At 47.2% G+C, this 19,205-nt stretch overlaps 1 protein-coding gene across 1 annotated transcript in view; it reads left to right on the top strand.

Annotated features, from left to right (window-relative positions):
- The window catches only part of mgat4b (alpha-1,3-mannosyl-glycoprotein 4-beta-N-acetylglucosaminyltransferase B), a 39,719-nt gene extending 21,382 nt beyond the window's left edge, over positions 1 to 18,337 (top strand). The window contains exons 5-15 of the mRNA XM_029164559.3: positions 1,176 to 1,222; positions 2,286 to 2,399; positions 3,592 to 3,667; positions 4,167 to 4,281; positions 8,572 to 8,702; positions 8,782 to 8,889; positions 11,687 to 11,880; positions 11,976 to 12,054; positions 13,048 to 13,135; positions 14,311 to 14,423; positions 16,425 to 18,337. Of these exons, the coding sequence (XP_029020392.1) occupies positions 1,176 to 1,222; positions 2,286 to 2,399; positions 3,592 to 3,667; positions 4,167 to 4,281; positions 8,572 to 8,702; positions 8,782 to 8,889; positions 11,687 to 11,880; positions 11,976 to 12,054; positions 13,048 to 13,135; positions 14,311 to 14,423; positions 16,425 to 16,448 (1,089 nt within the window). The 3' untranslated portion in view covers positions 16,449 to 18,337. The remainder of the gene's footprint in view (positions 1 to 1,175; positions 1,223 to 2,285; positions 2,400 to 3,591; positions 3,668 to 4,166; positions 4,282 to 8,571; positions 8,703 to 8,781; positions 8,890 to 11,686; positions 11,881 to 11,975; positions 12,055 to 13,047; positions 13,136 to 14,310; positions 14,424 to 16,424) is intronic.
- Positions 18,338 to 19,205: the final 868 nt, after the last annotated feature.

Genomic DNA, 19,205 nt, shown 5'->3' on the forward strand with positions numbered 1-19,205 from the left:
ACAGGCTCCGATTGTGGAGGTTTGGAAAGTCCTTGTGGACGTTTTCACTTCTGCCCAACTGCACAAGATCCTGCAGCTTTTCAGCCAAACAGCCACTTCACTGTGAAGCAAAGGCCACAACTTTGAGGGACAGTGATGTTCTCAGCGCTGCTTCAAAGAGTTTTCCACTCTGGAAAAACACAGAGGAAAACGGAGCTAGATTAGTTTGTGTGTAAAAGAGACACAGAGTCTGTATCTGAAAGTGAGAGGCGTCAGCTGTCGTCTGCTTCAAGTTAACACTCAGCTCTGTGGTAAGCTCCACCCGGCTGGCACCTCCAGGACGCCAAAACAAACCACAAGCCCTCTGCAGAGAGCGACACACTGCAGCGCTGTTGGCTGCTCAAACCATGTGACCTCAGCGTGACCCTCAGCGCCGGAGGCCTGGATCCTGGATCCCACCGGGAGCGCGTCTGCTCTGTGATTGGTGGAGCAGGAGGCTGGACTCGGAGCGTCACAGATTGCTCAAGTTGTTGATGTTTTGGTGCCGAAATCATGGAAATGGGCAAATGATCTCAGCCACAGCCCATGTTGTGTGTCTCTGAAACATCTTATGACTAATGAATTAATCACTGTTCTCAATAAATTGATTAAATGTTTTTCATTCTGATTATTAGCAGCATCCTAAAGCGTCAGGATCTGATTGAAACTTTAACTGCATCTCAATCACAACCACACATTGGTGGCAGAGCAGCTTAAGTGAACACAACTTCACATGGCAGGAATTAAACTTGAAATAAAACTACTCTGCTAAAACGGTGTCTGACTGATGTTTATTTCAAATTCTTGACTCTTCAGTAAATATTGTTTCACTGTAGGAGCTGGAATTAATTTAAAGAAAAATGTGAAGTCAGAAGACATTTTCTAATTACAGCTGTAGAACAGCTAATCACAGCTAACAGCTAATGGAAGCTAGCAGCTAATCACAGCTAACAGCTAATGGAAGCTAACAGCTAATGGAAGCAAGCAGCTAATCACAGCTAACGGCTAATGAAAGCTAGCAGCTAATCACAGCTAACGGCTAATGAAAGCTAGCAGCTAATCACAGCTAACGGCTAATGAAAGCTAGCAGCTAATGGAAGCTAGCAGCTAATCACAGCTAACCTAGCTGACACTAACTGTGTTCTGTGTGTTTTCAGGCCGAGCAGCAGTACGCCAGCAGTGTAGCCGACAACCTGAAGCGCCTGTAAGTCCATGTGCGTGATGGGATGCTGTTTCTATGGCAACATGGCAGAAGGGCTCTTCCCTTCCTGCGTGTGTTGGTTTGTTGTTTGATGCTAGAATGTGTTTGAACAGCTGTGTGTGCTCGTTCACAGCCGTCCACCGTTGACATGATTCATTTATCACACACACATCGGAGCTGCAGCACAAACACCATTTGGACATTTTCTTCTTTTGTCTCACCTTCATCTGTCCTTCCTCCTTAGCGTCCTCAGTCGCCCATGTGTCCTACTTTCTTCTGTTCTTTCCTTTTCTCTCCCTCGCTCCTTCTTATTTTTCTCTACCTCCTGCTCCTATTTCCTAATTCCTTATATTTTATCCTCCTCAAATTGTCTCCTTCTACTTTTCCTTTATCCAGATTATCTTCTATTTTTATGCATCCATCTCTCCTCCTCAATTGTTCAAATCCTCCCTTTCCTTCCCTCTTCGTTGCCCTCTATCTTTTCTTTCCCCTTTTTCATTTTTCCTGCTTGTCCTTTCTCTCCTTAATCCCAGTTTTCCATAACTCCTGCTGTTTTTCCTCCGTTGTGGTTTTCTTTTTATTCTCTTTTTGTTAATCCTGATTATCGTCTCTTGAATTTTTTCCATCCTTTTCCCTTCATTCTTTTCAATCCTGCCTTTCTTTTAAGAATAATAAGAATAAGAATGCCTTTATTAGTCCCACAGCGGGGAAATTGCACCTCACAACAGCAACAGGACAGAAAACAGAGAGAAAGCATAAGAACAGAGCACATGTAGTTGACTGTTGCGTGTGTAGTGCAGCAGCAGGTAGACAGGTCTCTCTTCACACATGGGGGTGGATGATTCTGTTACTGAAGCTGCAGACAGTCAGTCCTTTTTTTACAGTATTTTCCTACATTTGGTCATTGTTTTTCCAACGATTCTCTTCTTTCATGTTTCTTCTTCCCATGTTTGTTCTTTCTCGTTTTCCTTTTTTTCTCTGACTCTGTTTCCTATTTGTACCTGAAAGTTACGAAACTTGTGATGTTGGATGTTTTCCTTCACTTCGCTCTCTTTGTCTCTTTCAGTTTTCCTACAGAGATCCAGTCGGGACTGTTGGAGGTCGTCTCTCCATCCACTCATTTCTACCCCGACTTCTCCCGACTGCGAGAGTCTTTCGGAGACCCCAAGGAGAGAGTGAGGTGTGTGTGTGTGTGTGTGTGTGTGTGTGTGTGTGTGTGTGTGTGTGTGTGTGTGTGTGTGTGTGTGTGTGTGTGTGTGTGTGTGTGTGTGTGTATATCTATGTTAAGTGAGCGGTCATTGAGTTCAGTAGTGTAGTGGAGAACTGAACATCTGTGGCGGTTACAGATGTGGAGGTGCTGTAATAGTTAAACCTTCTTCTGGCTCAGGATCCGACATGAGTGAACCCAGAGTCCCGTTGTTATCAGCTCCAAACACACGTATGACCTGCACACACGAGGCTGCTCTGCATTAAAGGCCCAAACTGAACCAGGTGTCACACTTCAGCTGGTGGAGCTTGTTCAGTCGCTGCAGGAGGATTTTCTGTTGCTGAGTCAAACTCAGCTGATTGTCCCCGTTTGAACCCAGACCGGTTCAGATGACTCTCCACTGTTTTGTTTTGTCTTTGGGAACCAAGGTCCAGATTCCTGTTACACGGAGCAGACTCCAGTGGGTTCTAGCTGCCTAGTTCAAATGCACAGCTCATCTGGAGTTTGAGGTGTTTTATGTAGATTAAATGTCGGCTCAGCCCTTCACATCGTTACTGAGCCCAGAGGACGGAGCAGGACTTTGGGCTCATGGATGTACACTCAGTGGCACAGGCTTTGATGAGAACTGACTGAACCACTTGAAGATGGTGAGTAAATGCTGATGTTAACCTCTGCACTGAGTCACCCATTCAGCAGCTGCTGAAAGGCTGTGGTCCCTCTGAAAGCACCGGGCGCTGTGTGTCAGCAGCCAGTGGCTCCTCCCAGGAAGACAAAGCTGCTCCTGTGCTGGACAGGAGCACGTGGTCACATTCAGGGGGAGAAAATGACCCGGCCCGTTCAGCAGCATGTTCAAAGCCGGATCAGAAGCAGCTTCAGGAAGCGCGTAACGCTCCGTTGGCTTTCGTCCCTGGTTTGTCTTGTGCGTTTGAGTGACAGCTGACTTCCTCTATGAGCGACTGATAAAGTTGTGCGTCGCAATCTGAAGCTTCTGAACCGTGTGACGTTGAGCAGGTACTGCTTTGTGACTGGTGTGTTTGTGTTCAGGCTGGTTCTGACTCCCCATCACCCCCATTAAAGCCGTGGGGGTAAAAGTGAATCCTCTCTGATATTCCTGCAGTGATCATGTTGACCCTCTCTTCCTCCTCTTTTGCCTCTTCTTCCTCAGGTGGAGGACGAAGCAGAATCTGGACTACTGTTTCCTGATGATGTACGCTCAGACTAAAGGAACTTACTACGTCCAGGTAGGAGGTCCTGTAGGTTTTTCTGCTGACCCTCACATCCTGTCATGAGGGTGTTCACAACCATCCTCTCATCTGGCTGTAGAGCCTTTGGTAAATCAGGCACTGACTTTGACGAACAACCAGCAATCTGCCACTACGAGGAAGCAAACAACGACAAACAGACTCAAAACCATAGAGCGACAACAGACACAACGACTCAGCTTGGAGTCTTATTCTACAGCCGGCGCCAAAGGCCTGAAATTACTGAGTCTGATGCACCACATGACGGACAGGCGTTGGCCCGGCCCGCTGCTTTGATCCCGCAGTCGGAGCCGGTGTGACGTGAAGCGGGGCTGCTGGTCGGGGGACGGGTCATGAGGCCTTTAGCGGCGCAGGTCATTGGGTTCTGCTTAGGGGGTGGACCGTGGGTTTGCTGGGTCGGAGTCGAGGATTCACCACATCCAGTGTGATGGGATGTGTGTGACTCTTGAATTCATCACTTGTCCCCCCCCCCCCACAGTTGGAGGACGACATCGTTGCCCGTCCAAACTACTTCACCACCATGAAGAACTTTGCGCTGCAGCAGCCGTCGGAGGAGTGGATGATCCTGGAGTTTTCCCAACTCGGCTTCATCGGTGAGTCACAACAACAACAATGAGCTCAGAGGCTCAGTCTAATCATGGAGGGTCGGTGTGTGATTAGATTACACGTCCTGCAGCGTGGGTACGAGCTCTGAGTGACTTCATGTCATCACACAACGAGCCGCCCTCGTGCACACAGAGAGCAGCGTGGAGCAGCTGAGGAGCTGACGTCCAGCTCTCCAGCTGTGCACAGCTGCGTGGCTCTGGATGCAGGGGATTTAACTGAAGCTTCAATCTGTGTGTGAGCTGCTCCTTAATTACTGCCACCACTAATCCTGGATCCGACACATGGAGCTCCTCACCTGAACCAGATCTGAAGTCAGGTTCTTTGCTCAGACCTTGATCTTGATGATGTTGAGGGAGCACGTCAGAGGCCCAGGTTTCAACTCCAGCCTACACAGTGCAGGCAGGTGTTTGTCCCAAGAGGGAGGCAGCTCCACTGTCCTAATAGGTCCCTGAGTGCTCAGCCTGTCTGCGCTGAGCCTGGAGACGAATCAAACGCACCTCGCTGTTCCTCCAGAGGCTGAGACACGGCAACAAGCACTGATGCAGCAATAGCGGCATCGCTCCTACCTGCTGTTTATGACTCACTGTTTGCATGAAGTGGAGGGTTTGCCTTTGTTCGTCACCTGAGAAGCAGATGGTCATCACTGAGGTTCAAACTGACCATAATGCTGCCAGATGCCAAGGTGGAGTCAGTGGCTCGGCTCAGTGTCGACTCACTGCTGCTTCTGAGCTCAGGCCTTCGTTTCAACGCTATAAGCGTGAATTATTGATCCGACTAAATGCAGCAGAAAAACAATCAGTTATGACATTATGTGTGTTATCGTTTCTCCACAGTGATTTATTATTATGTAGTTGAATTTTTTTATCCAGTGAAGACAACAGAAACCACATGCGTTCAGTTCAGACCTGAACGGACAGAAGAGCTAATGTTCAGTAGCATCAGTAGCATCAGTTATCCCACAATCCTGTTTCCTCTCCTGCTTCCTTTGCTGTTTCCTCTCCTGCTTCCTTTGCTGTTTCCTCTCCTGCTTCTTTTGCTGTTTCCTCTCCTGCTTCTTTTGCTGTTTCCTCTCCTGCTTCCTTTGCTGTTTCCTCTCCTGCTTCCTTTGCTGTTTCCTCTCCTGCTTCCTTTGCTGTTTCCTCTCCTGCTTCTTTTGCTGTTTCCTCTCCCGTTTCCTCTTCTGTTTCCTTTGCTGTTTCCTCTCCTGCTTCCTTTGCTGTTTCCTCTCCTGCTTCCTTTGCTGTTTCCTCTCCTGCTTCCTTTGCTGTTTCCTCTCCTGCTTCCTTTGCTGTTTTCTCTCCTGCTTCTTTTGCTGTTTCCTCCCCCGTTTCCTCTCCTGTTTCCTCTCCTGCTTCCTTTGATGTTTCCTCTCCTGCTTCCTTTGCTGTTTCCTCTCCTTCTTCCTTCGCTGTTTCCTCTCCTTTTTTCTTTCCTGTTTCCTTTGCTGTTTCCTCTCCTGCTTCCTTTGCTGTTTTCTGTCCTGCTTCCTTTGCTGTTTCCTCTCCTGTTTTCTCTCCTGTTTCCTTTGCTGTTTCCTCTCCTGCTTCTTTTGCTGTTTCCTCTCCCGTTTCCTCTCCTGTTTCCTTTGCTGTTTCCTCTCCTGCTTCCTTTGCTGTTTCCTCTCGCTTCTTTTGCTGTTTCCTCTCCCGTTTCCTCTCCTGTTTCCTTTGCTGTTTCCTCTCCTGCTTCCTTTGCTGTTTTCTCTCCTGTTTTCTTTGCTGTTTCCTCTCCTGCTTCCTTTGCTGTTTCCTCTCCTACTTCCTTTGCTGTTTCCTCTCCTGCTTCCTTTGCTGTTTCCTCTACTGCTTCCTTTGCTGTTTCCTCTCCTGCTTCCTTTGCTGCTTCCTCTCCTGCTTCCTTTGCTGTTTCCTCTCCTGCTTCCTTTGCTGTTTCCTCTCCTGCTTCCTTTGCTGTTTTCTCTCCTGCTTCCTTTGATGTTTTCTCTCCTGCTTCCTTTGATGTTTCCTCTCCTGCTTCCTTTGCTGTTTCCTCTCCTTTTTTCTTTCCTGTTTCCTTTGCTGTTTCCTCTCCTGCGTCCTTTGCTGTTTCCTCTCCTTTTTTCTTTCCTGTTTCCTCTCCTGTTTTCTCTCCTGCTTCCTTTGCTGTTTCCTCTCCTGCTTCTTTTGCTGTTTCCTCTCCTGCTTCTTTTGCTGTTTCCTCTCCTGCTTCTTTTGCTGTTTCCTCTCCTGCTTCTTTTGCTGTTTTCTCTCCTGTTTCCTCTCCCGTTTCCTCTCCCGTTTCCTCTCCCGTTTCCTCTCCTGCGTCCTCTCCCGTTTCCTCTCCTGCGTCTTCTCCCGTTTCCTCTCCTGCGTCCTCTCCCGTTTCCTCTCCTGCGTCCTCTCCGTTTCCTCTCCTGCGTCCTCTCCTGCGTCCTCTCCTGCGTCCTCTCCCGTTTCCTCTCCTGCGTCCTCTCCCGTTTCCTCTCCTGCGTCCTCTCCCGTTTCCTCTCCTGCGTCCTCTCCCGTTTCCTCTCCTGCGTCCTCTCCTGCGTCCTCTCCCGTTTCCTCTCCCGCTTCCTCTCCCGTTTCCTCTCCCGCTTCCTCTGATGTTTCTGCCCCCGCTTCCTTTGATGTTTCCCTTTCCTGCTTCCTTTGCTGTTTCCTCTCCTTTTTCCTCTCCCGTTTCCTTTCCCGTTTCCTCTCCTGTTTTCTTTGCTGTTTCCTCCCCTGCTTCCTTTGCTGTTTCCTCTCCTGCTTCTTTTGCTGTTTCCTCTCCCGTTTCCTCTCCTGCTTTCTTTGCTGTTTCCTCTCCCGTTTCCTCTCCTTTTTCCTCTCCCGTTTCCTCTCCTGTTTTCTTTGCTGTTTCCTCTCCTGCTTCCTTTGCTGTTTCCTCTCCTGCTTCCTCTCCTGCTTCCTCTGCTGTTTTCTCTCCTGCTTCCTTTGCTGTTTCCTCTCCTGCTTCCTTTGCTGTTTCCTCTCCTGCTTCCTTTGCCGTTTCCTCTCCTCTCCTGTGTTACAGTACTTCGTTGGCAGAACGTTTGGCAGCATGAATCCTGTTGCTCTGCCAGTGAAGCTTGTTTTAAATAGACAGAGGCACAGAAGTGGTGCTTGAAGAGATGTAAGGAGAGAATGCAGGAGCACATGCACTTTCTGCATCCATGCATCAGAAGTCATCGCTTCCTTCTCCTCCTCCCAGTCCTCCCTCAGGTTTTCATATCTGACCTTATGAATCCTCTGTGAACCCAAGTCGCCTGCGAGCAGCGGCTGCTTTGATAAATTCATCAGGCTGAAGCTGACTCACTGAATTAAATCGGACAGAGGAGAGAGCTGCGGTGCTGCAGGGCTGCACTCTAATTCAACTGTTGGAATATGGGCTTTGCATTTGCTAAGTTTAGCTTCAGTCCAGCTTCATTTACGTCTCAGCGGAGGGATGGGTGAGGGGCTCTGCTGCCCTGTCGGACATCCGGCCCTTCAGAGGCTGACATGTCCAAAGCCATCACTCCGGACCAGAAGAGGGCAGGAGCAGGGCTCGGCTCGCAGTTGGCCTTTAATTAGCTTTCTTCTAGAAACTCAGTCTGTTCAGTCTCTGCTCAACACAGAGCTCAACTACAAACATGCAAAGTCATTCCAGCGTCTGAACATTAAAGGATGGTTTCTCCAGAAACAGAGACTCTACGACATGTTGAGAACATGGTGGCAAGCAGAAACTTGCAGAGGAGAGAAAACTGCATTTTAGCAAGAAATATGAAACATGTTGTTTACTTATATCACTGTGAGCTGTTTAATGTTAAATACTGATCTTAGGAAACAGACAACAAATGGAAAAATGGCTGAAAGTGATCTAGTAAACAGCAAATAGTGGGAGTGAACTGACTGTAAAGCTGGAGCCGGATGAGGACATGGACTGGAAGAGGGGGTCTGGTGAAAACATCTGAGTCCGTTGGTGGCCTGGTGGGAACAGCCATTCCTGCTTGGCGTGACCCTTAACCTTTGAACTCTACCAATCCTTGTGATGCTGCTTTGAGTGAAAACGATCAGAATGAACATATCTGTAGATTCTCTAAGGCCGTGTGGCCAATGAAACTGCTGAATCTCTGACAGATCCCACAGAGCATGTTGACATCAGTCACGACTCAGTGGTCTCACATTAAAGTGGAGAAACTGTTTTAGCTTTGCATTCCTCATCCTGATCTTCCGCAGCTGCTCTGGGAGTTGAACCAGCAGCCTTTCACCAATTAGCGTGCAGTGCTGATGTTGTCGTGACTTTATGTTTCAGCTGTGAGCCCAGAAAGCCTCATCCGTCGCTCAGTGAATAATGCAGATGCTTTTCTCTCACAGGTAAAATGTTTAAGTCCCTGGACCTGTCGCTCATCGTGGAGTTCATCCTGATGTTCTACAAAGACAAGCCCATCGACTGGCTGCTGGACCACATCATGTGGGTCAAGGTGTGCAATCCCGAGAAGGATGCGGTGAGTAGTGTCTCGACCAAAATGCAGAGACCAAGCACTAGTTCTGCGGTTTCACCCATTGCTCCTCTCTCTCCATCAGAAACACTGCGACAGGCAGAAAGCCAACCTGAGGATCCGGTTCAAACCGTCGCTGTTTCAGCACGTTGGCACCCACTCGTCTCTGGCTGGAAAGATACAGAAACTTAAGGTACTGAACGAGCGTGAAGCCTCGTTTAGTTTCTGTTGATTCTGGCTAAAATCATTTTGAGCCTGCAGGTCCAGGATAAGATAGTAACAAGCTAAGTGTTGTTAAAGGTGCAGTTTGTTGCATCTTTATATTTCTCCCTTGTGAACCACTGACTCATTCATCCACCGCCTGTGTCATCACAGCTTCAGGGCTGGACCACCGGCTGGTTCCTAGGCTTTGCCTGCATGCTGCTCGTTTCTGTCAATCTACTGACTGAACGTTGGCCCCTGCATATAAAGCACGAGACGCAGACCGAGATCGTCCCCTTTCCTCTGAAGCAAGCAATGGTTGTCACATCAAAGGGGAACCTTCTCTTTCAGTGGCACATTTTGGCTCTTTGTGGAACAGCAAAGCTTCAGGACTCCTCCAGCAGGGAACAGCTGAGTGTCCTGGGCAGCTGTCAGTAGGAAAGTTTACTTCAGAGAGTTAAACAGGAGCTTTAGTCTCTGGGGGCTGAAGATTGAAGCCTCTGCAGTCAAGCTCGGTGAGACACAGCTCGCAGCGGTGGCAGTTCGGAACCGAGACTTCGGCTTAATACCTCTGATTACTGCGTTAGAAGCAATGGATATTAGCTCGGCTGACTGCTGCAGCAATCTGCTCCAATCAATTGTGTATTGATCCGGCCGTCCCAGACCAGCAGCTCCTCCATGTGGAGATTGAAGCAGGGAGGGCCAGCCTGCATGGGGCCAAGCAGAGATGGAGGCTAAACACAGCTATTACCCTCCAACCTGACAGGTTCACTGTGTCTTAGAGAGAGAAGGAGCCAAAGTGAGATGCATTCTTCTGTTGGCATTCTTTGTTGGAAACTATGTGAAGGAAACTACTCTGGAAAAGTTAAAAAAAAAACCTGGAGCTAAAATATCAAAGTTCTGGTAGGGTTATGAAGAGTCTGGTCATAACTCTGAGGCTACGGCTGTTCACTGGTGTGTATCTGGATCGGTAACAGCAAAGTATAGAGGATTTCATCATACGAGCAGTGGCATCGTGCACTGAACTAAACCTGGAGTGTTTGTGGGGCTGACAGTGCTCACTGGTTGTCGCTGATGGTAACTGATGCTCACTGGTTGTCGCTGATGGTAACTGGTCGTCACTGAGGGTAACTGGTTGTCACTGATGGTACCTGATGCTCACTGGTCGTCACAGATGGTAACTGATGCTCACTGGTTGTCGCTGATGGTAACTGATGCTCACTGGTTGTCGCTGATGGTAACTGGTCGTCACTGAGGGTAACTGGTTGTCACTGATTGTACCTGATGCTCACTGGTCGTCACAGATGGTAACTGATGCTCACTGGTTGTCGCTGATGGTAACTGGTCGTCACTGATTGTAACTGATGCTCACTGGCCGTCACTGATGCTCACTGGTCATCACAGATGGTAACTGATGATCACTGGTTGTCGCTGATGGTAACTGGTCGTCACTGATGGTACCTGATGCTCACTGGCCGTCACTGATGGTAACTGATGCTCACTGGCCGTCACTAATGCTCACTGGTCATCACAGATGGTAACTGATGCTCACTGGTTGTCGCTGATGGTAACTGATGCTCACTGGTTGTCACTGATGGTAACTGTTGCTCACTGGTCGTCACTGATGCTCACTGGTCATCACAGATGGTAACTGATGCTCACTGGTTGTAGCTGATGGTAACTGGCCGTCACTGATGGTAACTGATGCTCACTGGTTGTCACTAATGGTAACTGATGCTCACTGGTTGTCACTGATGGTAGCTGGTCGTCACTGAGGTTAACTAGTCGTCACTGAGGGTAACTGGTCGTCACTGATGGTACCTAATGCTCACTGGTCATCATTGGTGGTAACTGATGCTCACTGGTCGTCACAGATGGTAACTGATGCTCACTGGTCATCACAGATGGTAACTGATGCTCACTGGTTGTCGCTGATGGTAACTGGTTGTCAATGAGGGTAACTGGCCGTCACTGATGGTAACTGATGCTCACTGGTTGTCACAGATGGTAACTGATGCTCTTTGGTTGTTGCTGATGGTAACTGGTCGTCACTGAGGGTAACCGGTCGTCACTGATGGTACCTGATGCCCACTGGTCATCCCTGGTCGTAACTGATGCTCACTGGTCGTCGCTGATGGTAACTGGTGGTCACTGAGGGTAACTGATGCTCACTGGTTGTCACAGATGGTAACTGATGCTCTTTGGTCGTCGCTGATGGTAACTGGTCGTCACTGAGGGTAACCGGTCGTCACTGATGGTGCCTGATGCTCACTGGTCGTCACTGATGGTAACTGATGCTCACTGGTCATCACTGATGCTCACTGGTCGTCACTGAGGGTAACTGGTCGTCACTGATGGTACCTAATGCTCACTGGTCATCATTGGTGGTAACTGATGCTCACTGGTCGTCACCGATGGTAACTGATGCTCACTGGTCGTCACAGATGGTAACTGATGCTCACTGGTTGTCGCTGATGGTAACTGGTCGTCACTGAGGGTAACTGGCTGTCACTGATGGTAACTGATGCTCACTGGTTGTCACAGATGGTAACTGATGCTCTTTGGTTGTTGCTGATGGTAACTGGTCGTCACTGAGGGTAACCGGTCGTCACTGATGGTACCTGATGCCCACTGGTCATCACTGGTCGTAACTGATGCTCACTGGTCGTCACTGATGGTAACTGAAGCTCACTGGTCGTCACTGATGGTAACTGATGCTCACTGGTCGTCACTGGTAGTCACTGATGGTCACTGCTGGTCACTGATGCACTGTTACTGTTTTGTTCCAGGATAAGGACTTTGGGAAACAAACGCTTCATAAGGGCCACGCCAACCCACTGGCAGAGGTGACGACCAGCCTAAAGACGTACCAGCACTTTACGCTGGAGAAGGCCTACCTGGGTGAGGACTTCTTCTGGGCCTTCACGCCTGTAGCTGGGGACTTCCTACGCATACGCTTCTTCACCCCTGTCCGCATTGAGAGGTCAGTACAGTCAACACACTGACACCTTCTTTAGAACTGTTGACTTTGTGCTCCTGTGTTACTACAGTAGAAACCTTAAAATTTCTGTCTGTCAGATATTTCTTTCGTAGTGGAAACATCGAACATCCAGGAGACAAACTTTTCAACACATCGGTTGAGGTTCTGCCGTTCGATGTGAGTCTTCAAATTACTGTATAGCTTGTGTATAAGTTCTATAACTGCATCATCAAGGAAAAAAAGCTAAAGCATTATCCACTTTCTGTGTGAGGGCTTTTTACCCACCGTTCCGTTTAATTACACTGAGCTTAACATATACATCTTAGTGACAGTAGCCAAATGTTCCTACTTGAACTATCCCACCTTATATGAGAGAACAGGCTTAGCCTCTGGTTTTTGGAAATGAAGGCAGAGTGATGGATCACTGCTTCTTTTTCTTCTGTGGTCAGCTATTAGACTAGGGCTGATTAAGACCAAGTGTCACAGCAGGACAGAGAGAGAGGAAGAGGAGCTCCTGTTGAGACCAAAAAGCGAGGGAGATAAAGAGACACTTAAAGGAGGGGGAGGGTGGGGCGATGGAGGATGGAGGCTGTTACCAGGGTAACGCTGACCAGGAGAAGAGGGAGGATGGTGATGACTGCAAGAGATAAACATGAGAAACAATGGAGCACAGGCCAATTCATCACCAGTAAATACTGTAATGTCAAAAACAAAGTTGTGAAGGTTTCAAATATTGGTACAGGATTGGTGTTGAATTAAAGAAAGATTTAAGGAAATGTGTGAATATGTGAAGGAGACAATTTGGTCAGTGAAACGTTTTGTGTAGAAAATCTACAACAAAAAATGAAGTTGTGTGAAACTGGAACTAATGGATTCACAAACCTTCATGACATCTGTCCTTTTCATTCAACTGGACATAATTCAAGTTAAATGGTTTTATCTTAATGGATTTGTCCTTGTTTGTTGTCTTTTTTATCCATATGAGTAAATCTACACTTATATGTTTATTCTTTTAACAAAAGGTGATTTTGTTTGATATATTTTGTGGCTGACACGTTTCATGTTTATTAAGTTAATAGCTTTAATGTGAATCATCCCAGCCAATTTTAGAATTTGTGTTAAGTTAGTGATGCTTCAAATGAAACAGCTTCCTTCATTTTTGTGTTCCAGAACATTCAGGCAGACAAAGAGGCCTTGACAGAAGCCAGAGAGAAGACACCAAAGTACCAGCGGACAGAAGACGGGTTCATCAGAATAGGTCAGACCGCGTCAGCAGGTCCCTCTACATTCACTGATTTGTCAGCGTTCAGACGTTAACTCAGACTTGCTGCAGGGATCTACTCTTGTTAGTAGCTTGACCACATTCCTGCAGGACTCAATGTAACCTTTCATAAATCCATACATGCTGCCCTTCATTCCACTGTAAACACGGCAGAGGCACGAGGGGAAGCACGGAAAGAGCAAGATGTCTGATCCCTCCCTCACCATAAATTACCAGCAGCTCTTTATCCCCTTCATCAATTTTTCAGCTGCGTCGGCAGATCGATCTGCTCGACTCTCCTTCGCTCTATTAATTGCTGTGAGCTGCCTTTATGTGTCCTGCATCTGCACAGAATCATCACAAGTCAAACATCTGAAGGTCATAGGTCAGAACAAAGATCTGTGACGAAACGCAAGAAGCTCCACAACTCACACAACTGAAGAACTAATCACAGCTACATCAACACACTGACGCACCATCCTGTTGTTGTCATGACTAAAGGATTGTAGGGGTCAGAGGTCACATTGGCCCCGGGTGAACTGATCAGGGCCAGGACAGACGATTATGGTGTTTTCTCTTCTGCCCGCTGTGGGTCACAAAGAAACCTCAGATGTGATCATGTGTTTTTAACCTCTGGCTTTAGTGTCTTTTAAATGTTGGTTCATGTTACTGGCTATTGAATCGGAGCCACAATAATCACAGATTATTCCCAGTGATAAACATGATAAACAATAACACGAGCTGCTCTTTGTTGGGATTACAGTCACAGTGGTACCTGGGAGCATCACAGCCAGCATCATAATCCAGTGAACAAATCCTCTGAGGGATTATTTCTGTGTTGAGGTGGAGTCGAGCTGAACATCAGCCGGACGCCCACAACCACAAACAGTAACGATATGAGGGAAATAACAAATGAACGGAAACCAGACACAAAGCACAACAGCATCTTAGTGACCGCTGACGTTTGATGGTCACATCTGGATTTAGTGCAGGATTGAAGGATGTTATGGATCAAAGTTTTACCAAGGTTCAGCTGTAAAAATAAAACCACCGTGAATAATTAAAAAAACCTAAAACGAGTCCTGAAGCACAAATGTGCTTTCTTCCAGCGTTCATTTAATCTGATCTGCTGCTTCCTCCTCAGTCACGTTCCTCCTCTTCGTCCGTTGCAGGAACCTTCCAGAACGGGGTCGCAGAGGGCGAGGTGGACGCCACGTTCGGGCCCCTGGAGGCCATGCGCCTCACGGTGATGACGGACTCACCGGTGTGGGTGATCCTCAGCGAGGTGAGACGCGGTCAGCCGTCCGGTCCACAACAACTCCACAGAGTGTGGCTTAGGCCGGTTCAACCACCTGGTAGCAGGTCCACTGGTCCATACTGGTCCATGTCTGTGTCTCATACTGGTCTGTGTCTGTGTCTCATACTGGTCCATGTCTGTGTCTCATACTGGTCTGTGTCTGTGTCTCATACTGGTCTGTGTCTGTGTCTCATACTGGTCCATGTCTGTGTCTCTTACTGGGTGTTACTGGTCCATGCTCTTTGTTTCATACTGGTTGTTACTGGTCCATGTCTGTGTCTCATACTGGTCCGTGTCTCATACTGGTCCGTGTTTTTATACTGGTCCATGTCTGTGTCTCATACTGGTTGTTACTGGTCCATGTCTGTGTCTCATACTGGTCCGTGTCTGTGTCTCATACTGGTCCATGGCTGTGTCTCATACTGGTCCATGGCTGTGTCTCATACTGGTCTGTGTCTCATACTGGTCCATGTCTGTGTCTCATACTGGTCCGTGTCTGTGTCTCATACTGGTCCATGGCTGTGTCTCATACTGGTCCATGGCTGTGTCTCATACTGGTCCATGTCTGTGTCTCATACTGGTCCATGGCTGTGTCTCTTACTGGGTGTTACTGGTCCATGCTCTTTGTTTCATACTGGTTGTTACTGGTCCATGTCTGTGTCTCATACTGGTCCGTGTCTCATACTGGTCCGTGTTTTTATACTGGTCCATGTCTGTGTCTCATACTGGTTGTTACTGGTCCATGTCTGTGTCTCATACTGGTCCATGGCTGTGTCTCATACTGGTCCATGGCTGTGTCTCATACTGTTCCATGGCTGTGTCTCATACTGGTCTGTGTCTGTGTCTCATACTGGTCCATGTCTGTGTCTCATACTGGTCTGTGTCTCATACTGGTCCATGTCTGTGTCTCATACTGGTCCGTGTCTGTGTCTCATACTGGTCCGTGTCTGTGTCTCATACTGGTCCATGGCTGAGTCTCATACTGGTCTGTGTCTGTGTCTCATACTGGTCTGTGTCTGTGTCTCATACTGGTCCATGTCTGTGTCTCTTACTGGGTGTTACTGGTCCATGCTCTTTGTTTCATACTGGTTGTTACTGGTCCATGTCTGTGTCTCATACTGGTCCGTGTCTCATACTGGTCCGTGTTTTTATACTGGTCCATGTCTGTGTCTCATACTGGTTGTTACTGGTCCATGTCTGTGTCTCATACTGGTCCATGTCTGTGTCTCATACTGGTCCGTGTCTGTGTCTCATACTGGTCCATGGCTGTGTCTCATACTGGTCCATGGCTGTGTCTCATACTGGTCTGTGTCTCATACTGGTCCATGTCTGTGTCTCATACTGGTCCGTGTCTGTGTCTCATACTGGTCCATGGCTGTGTCTCATACTGGTCCATGGCTGTGTCTCATACTGGTCCATGTCTGTGTCTCATACTGGTCTGTGTCTCATACTGGTCCATGTCTGTGTCTCATACTGGTCTGTGTCTGTGTCTCATACTGGTCCATGTCTGTGTCTCATACTGGTCTGTGTCTGTGTCTCATACTGGTCCATGTCTGTGTCTCATACTGGTTGTTACTGGTCCATGTCTGTGTCTCATACTGGTCCATGTCTGTGTCTCATACTGGTCTGTGTCTGTGTCTCATACCGCTCCATGTCTGTGTCTCATACTGGTCCATGTCTGTGTCTCATTATGGTCTGTGTCCCTGTCTCATCTTGGTCCATGCTCTGTGTGTCATACTGGTCCATGTCTGTGTCTCATATTGGTTGTTACTGGTCCATGTCTGTGTCTCATACTGGTCTGTGTCTGTGTCTGTGTCTCATACTGGTCTGTGTCTGTGTCTCATCCTGGTCCATGTCTGTGTCTCATACTGGTTGTTACTGGTCCATGTCTGTGTCTCATACTGGTCCATGTCTGTGTCCCTTACTGGTCATTACTGGTCCATGCTCTGTGTCTCATACTGGCTGTTTCTCTGGTTCCTCTTCTCTCAGATTTTCATCAAGAAAGCTGAGTGAAGCCCTTCTCCCCGCTGCAGTACCCCAGCTGCTAAGTGCGGTGACTCGAGGCTACCGTCCTGCTCCAGTCGTGTTTAGCAGATTCCCACTGCAGTGCCGCAGCACCACCATCTGGTTGGACCTTGTTGCTGCAGGGCTGAGCAGCTCAGACTGAACACACAGGCCGAGGGTGGATCTTCTGTCAGACCTAGAACATCCTGTATTTATGTACATACAGTGAGGTAATTGTTGAAAACACTGGCAACCATGAGGCTGAGACACAGCTGCTTCTACACCACAGACTCAGAGGACTCCTCAGTTGGATCTTTCTACCAACACTGTCCAACCTGTAGAGCCACAGTAACCATGTTTGAGTATATACGCATAGATACGTACACGCTGTCGTGTGATGCCCTCCAAGAGTCGCTGTGTGTTGTAGTTGCTGCTCGGGTTCCTCCATCAGTTTGCCTTAGAGAGCAGATGAAGGACAGAGGCCCAGATGCGAGGCGCTTCCCAAATGTAGCGACCACAAACTCCCAGAATTCTTTGCTACAACCTCGCACATCATTGTGTGAAACTACTGATGATGACATATTTTCTACTAGTTTTTTAACTGAGGCCTTTAACTGACATTACTCTGTACTGCTTTATTGTACTCTGCAGTGCTGCATTTGTGTACTCTGCAGTACTGCATTTGAGTTCAATGTACTTCACAGTACTTCACAGTAATGCTTTACAGTACTCTGTACTCTTTGGTACTATAAAATACTGCTTACTTTGCAGTAACCCTTTAAAGTACTCTGTACGTCATAAAACTGGATTACAGTCCTCTGTAGCCCTGTAGTACTCTGAAGTTCTTTACAGAGCCCCAATGAACTTTAGAGTCTTCTATGGTCCACATGTTCTAATGTACTTTACAGTACCCTAAAGAACTGCACAGTACTCTAATGCACTAGTCGTTTTCAGTACTTTAACATTCTCTCATGTCCTCTGCTGTACAGTAATGTACTGTAAGGTACTTGTAATGTACTTTACAATACATTCGTGTCCTCAACAGTTCTCTGTAGTATTCTTATGTACACCATGACCTCTGCTGTGCTGTAGTTTTTCAGGCCAATCCACATTCATTCAGTTTAATAGTATATCATTCCTGGTGCAGTTTTTTCCAGCTCTATGTCGAGAGCCTTTCTTTACCACAGAAACCGTCATTTGCTTTCGTCTCATGGGATAACAGATTTGGATAAAAAACTCTTACGGGTCACTGATGGGTTGTCCAGTGACCAAATTTACATTTCTTTGTCTATGGATTGGCTGATTTAAATGATCTTGCTCAGGACTGACCCAATGTTTGGGGCCACATTATGTCCTTAGAAGTCCCTGGGAAACAGTCAGTGCTATTATATAGGCTCATAGTACATTTGTGCATTTTACCCATTGCATTTTTAATATTCAAACCTCCAGGGTCGACCCCCATATAAACCTGTAGATGCTGCATTCTCCCAATGTCAGATTGGAACAGAGCTCCAATTTGTTTCTAAAGGAACAAATGGCATAAAAATACTTTGGTGCTGGTTTGAGATGCTTTAATGAAAAATAAGTTAATTAACGTAGAAAACACACACACAAAAGTTACATCCTCCTCTTTTCCCCTCCACTAGCAGCTTCTCTCCAGTTCACCGCTGTGCAGTCAGGGCTTCATTCACTCATGCACACCATGTGTTGTTTTTTCAAATTTAAAGTAAAATAAGCATCTATGAGCTGCAGGACACATCCTGAGGTTATTTTTTGGTTCAATGCACTGGAATGCATTACTATAATCTTGTGTTTGTCTTTTGTATCCTTTAGATGACGTCTATTTAAATGATCTCTATCCAGTCTGTGAATTGTAATAAAGACAAGTTTAAAAAATGTGTGTTTGTGCAGCGTTCTGGGCACGTCATCAGCCTATGATAAGAGAAAATCGATGGCAAATGAGCTGAACACTTACCACGCTTGCTTTGATAATCGAGAGAATTCAGGGCAGTGGACACCAGGAATGCAGCAGGACCAGACGGAATCTCGGGCCGAGTCCTCAAAGCCATGCGCTGGCCAGCTGGCACCTGTGTTCACAGGAATATTCAATGTCTCCTCAACCTAGTGTATAATCCCCACCTTCTTCAAAACATCCAATATCATTTGTGTCCCAAAGACATCCCTTTCCTGCATTGTCTCAACGACTATGAAACAGCATCACCTGGTTTGGGAACAGCAGCTTATGGGAGAGGAAAGCTCTTCAGGGGGTGATGCAATCAGCTGATCATCTGCACAGAGCTACCTGACCTGCACTCAAACAGCACGCGGTGCAGGAACAAAGCCAGGAGGATCGACCAGGATCACGGATCACAACAATAGACTCAATACAATACACAATAGAATGTTCTCTCTGCAGTCAGGAAAGCGCCTTGGTTCTGAGGTGAGGTGAGAACCCACTGGCCATAAGGGTTCTAAAGCAGAGCTCCACCCTGAACAAGGCTCATCTGCTCTTTGTACAGACAATGCACACACCTGGATGTGTTTACACTTTACATTAGTCACATTCCTTAAGGTTTACATTAAACTTTTTTTCATACTTCATACTTTATTTATTCTTAATCAATAATGATTATTGTTCTCTACTCCACTCTTACCTTATTTTATCTTTATAGTTGGACAGTTGTGTAAGCATTTTACCAAATATCATACTGTGTATGAATGTTTTAATTTGTCAAATACAAATCCATACACAGTATGATGTGCACT

The sequence above is a fragment of the Betta splendens genome, chromosome 10, assembly GCF_900634795.4.
Source record: "Betta splendens chromosome 10, fBetSpl5.4, whole genome shotgun sequence".
NCBI classification, from domain to species: Eukaryota; Metazoa; Chordata; class Actinopteri; order Anabantiformes; family Osphronemidae; genus Betta; species Betta splendens.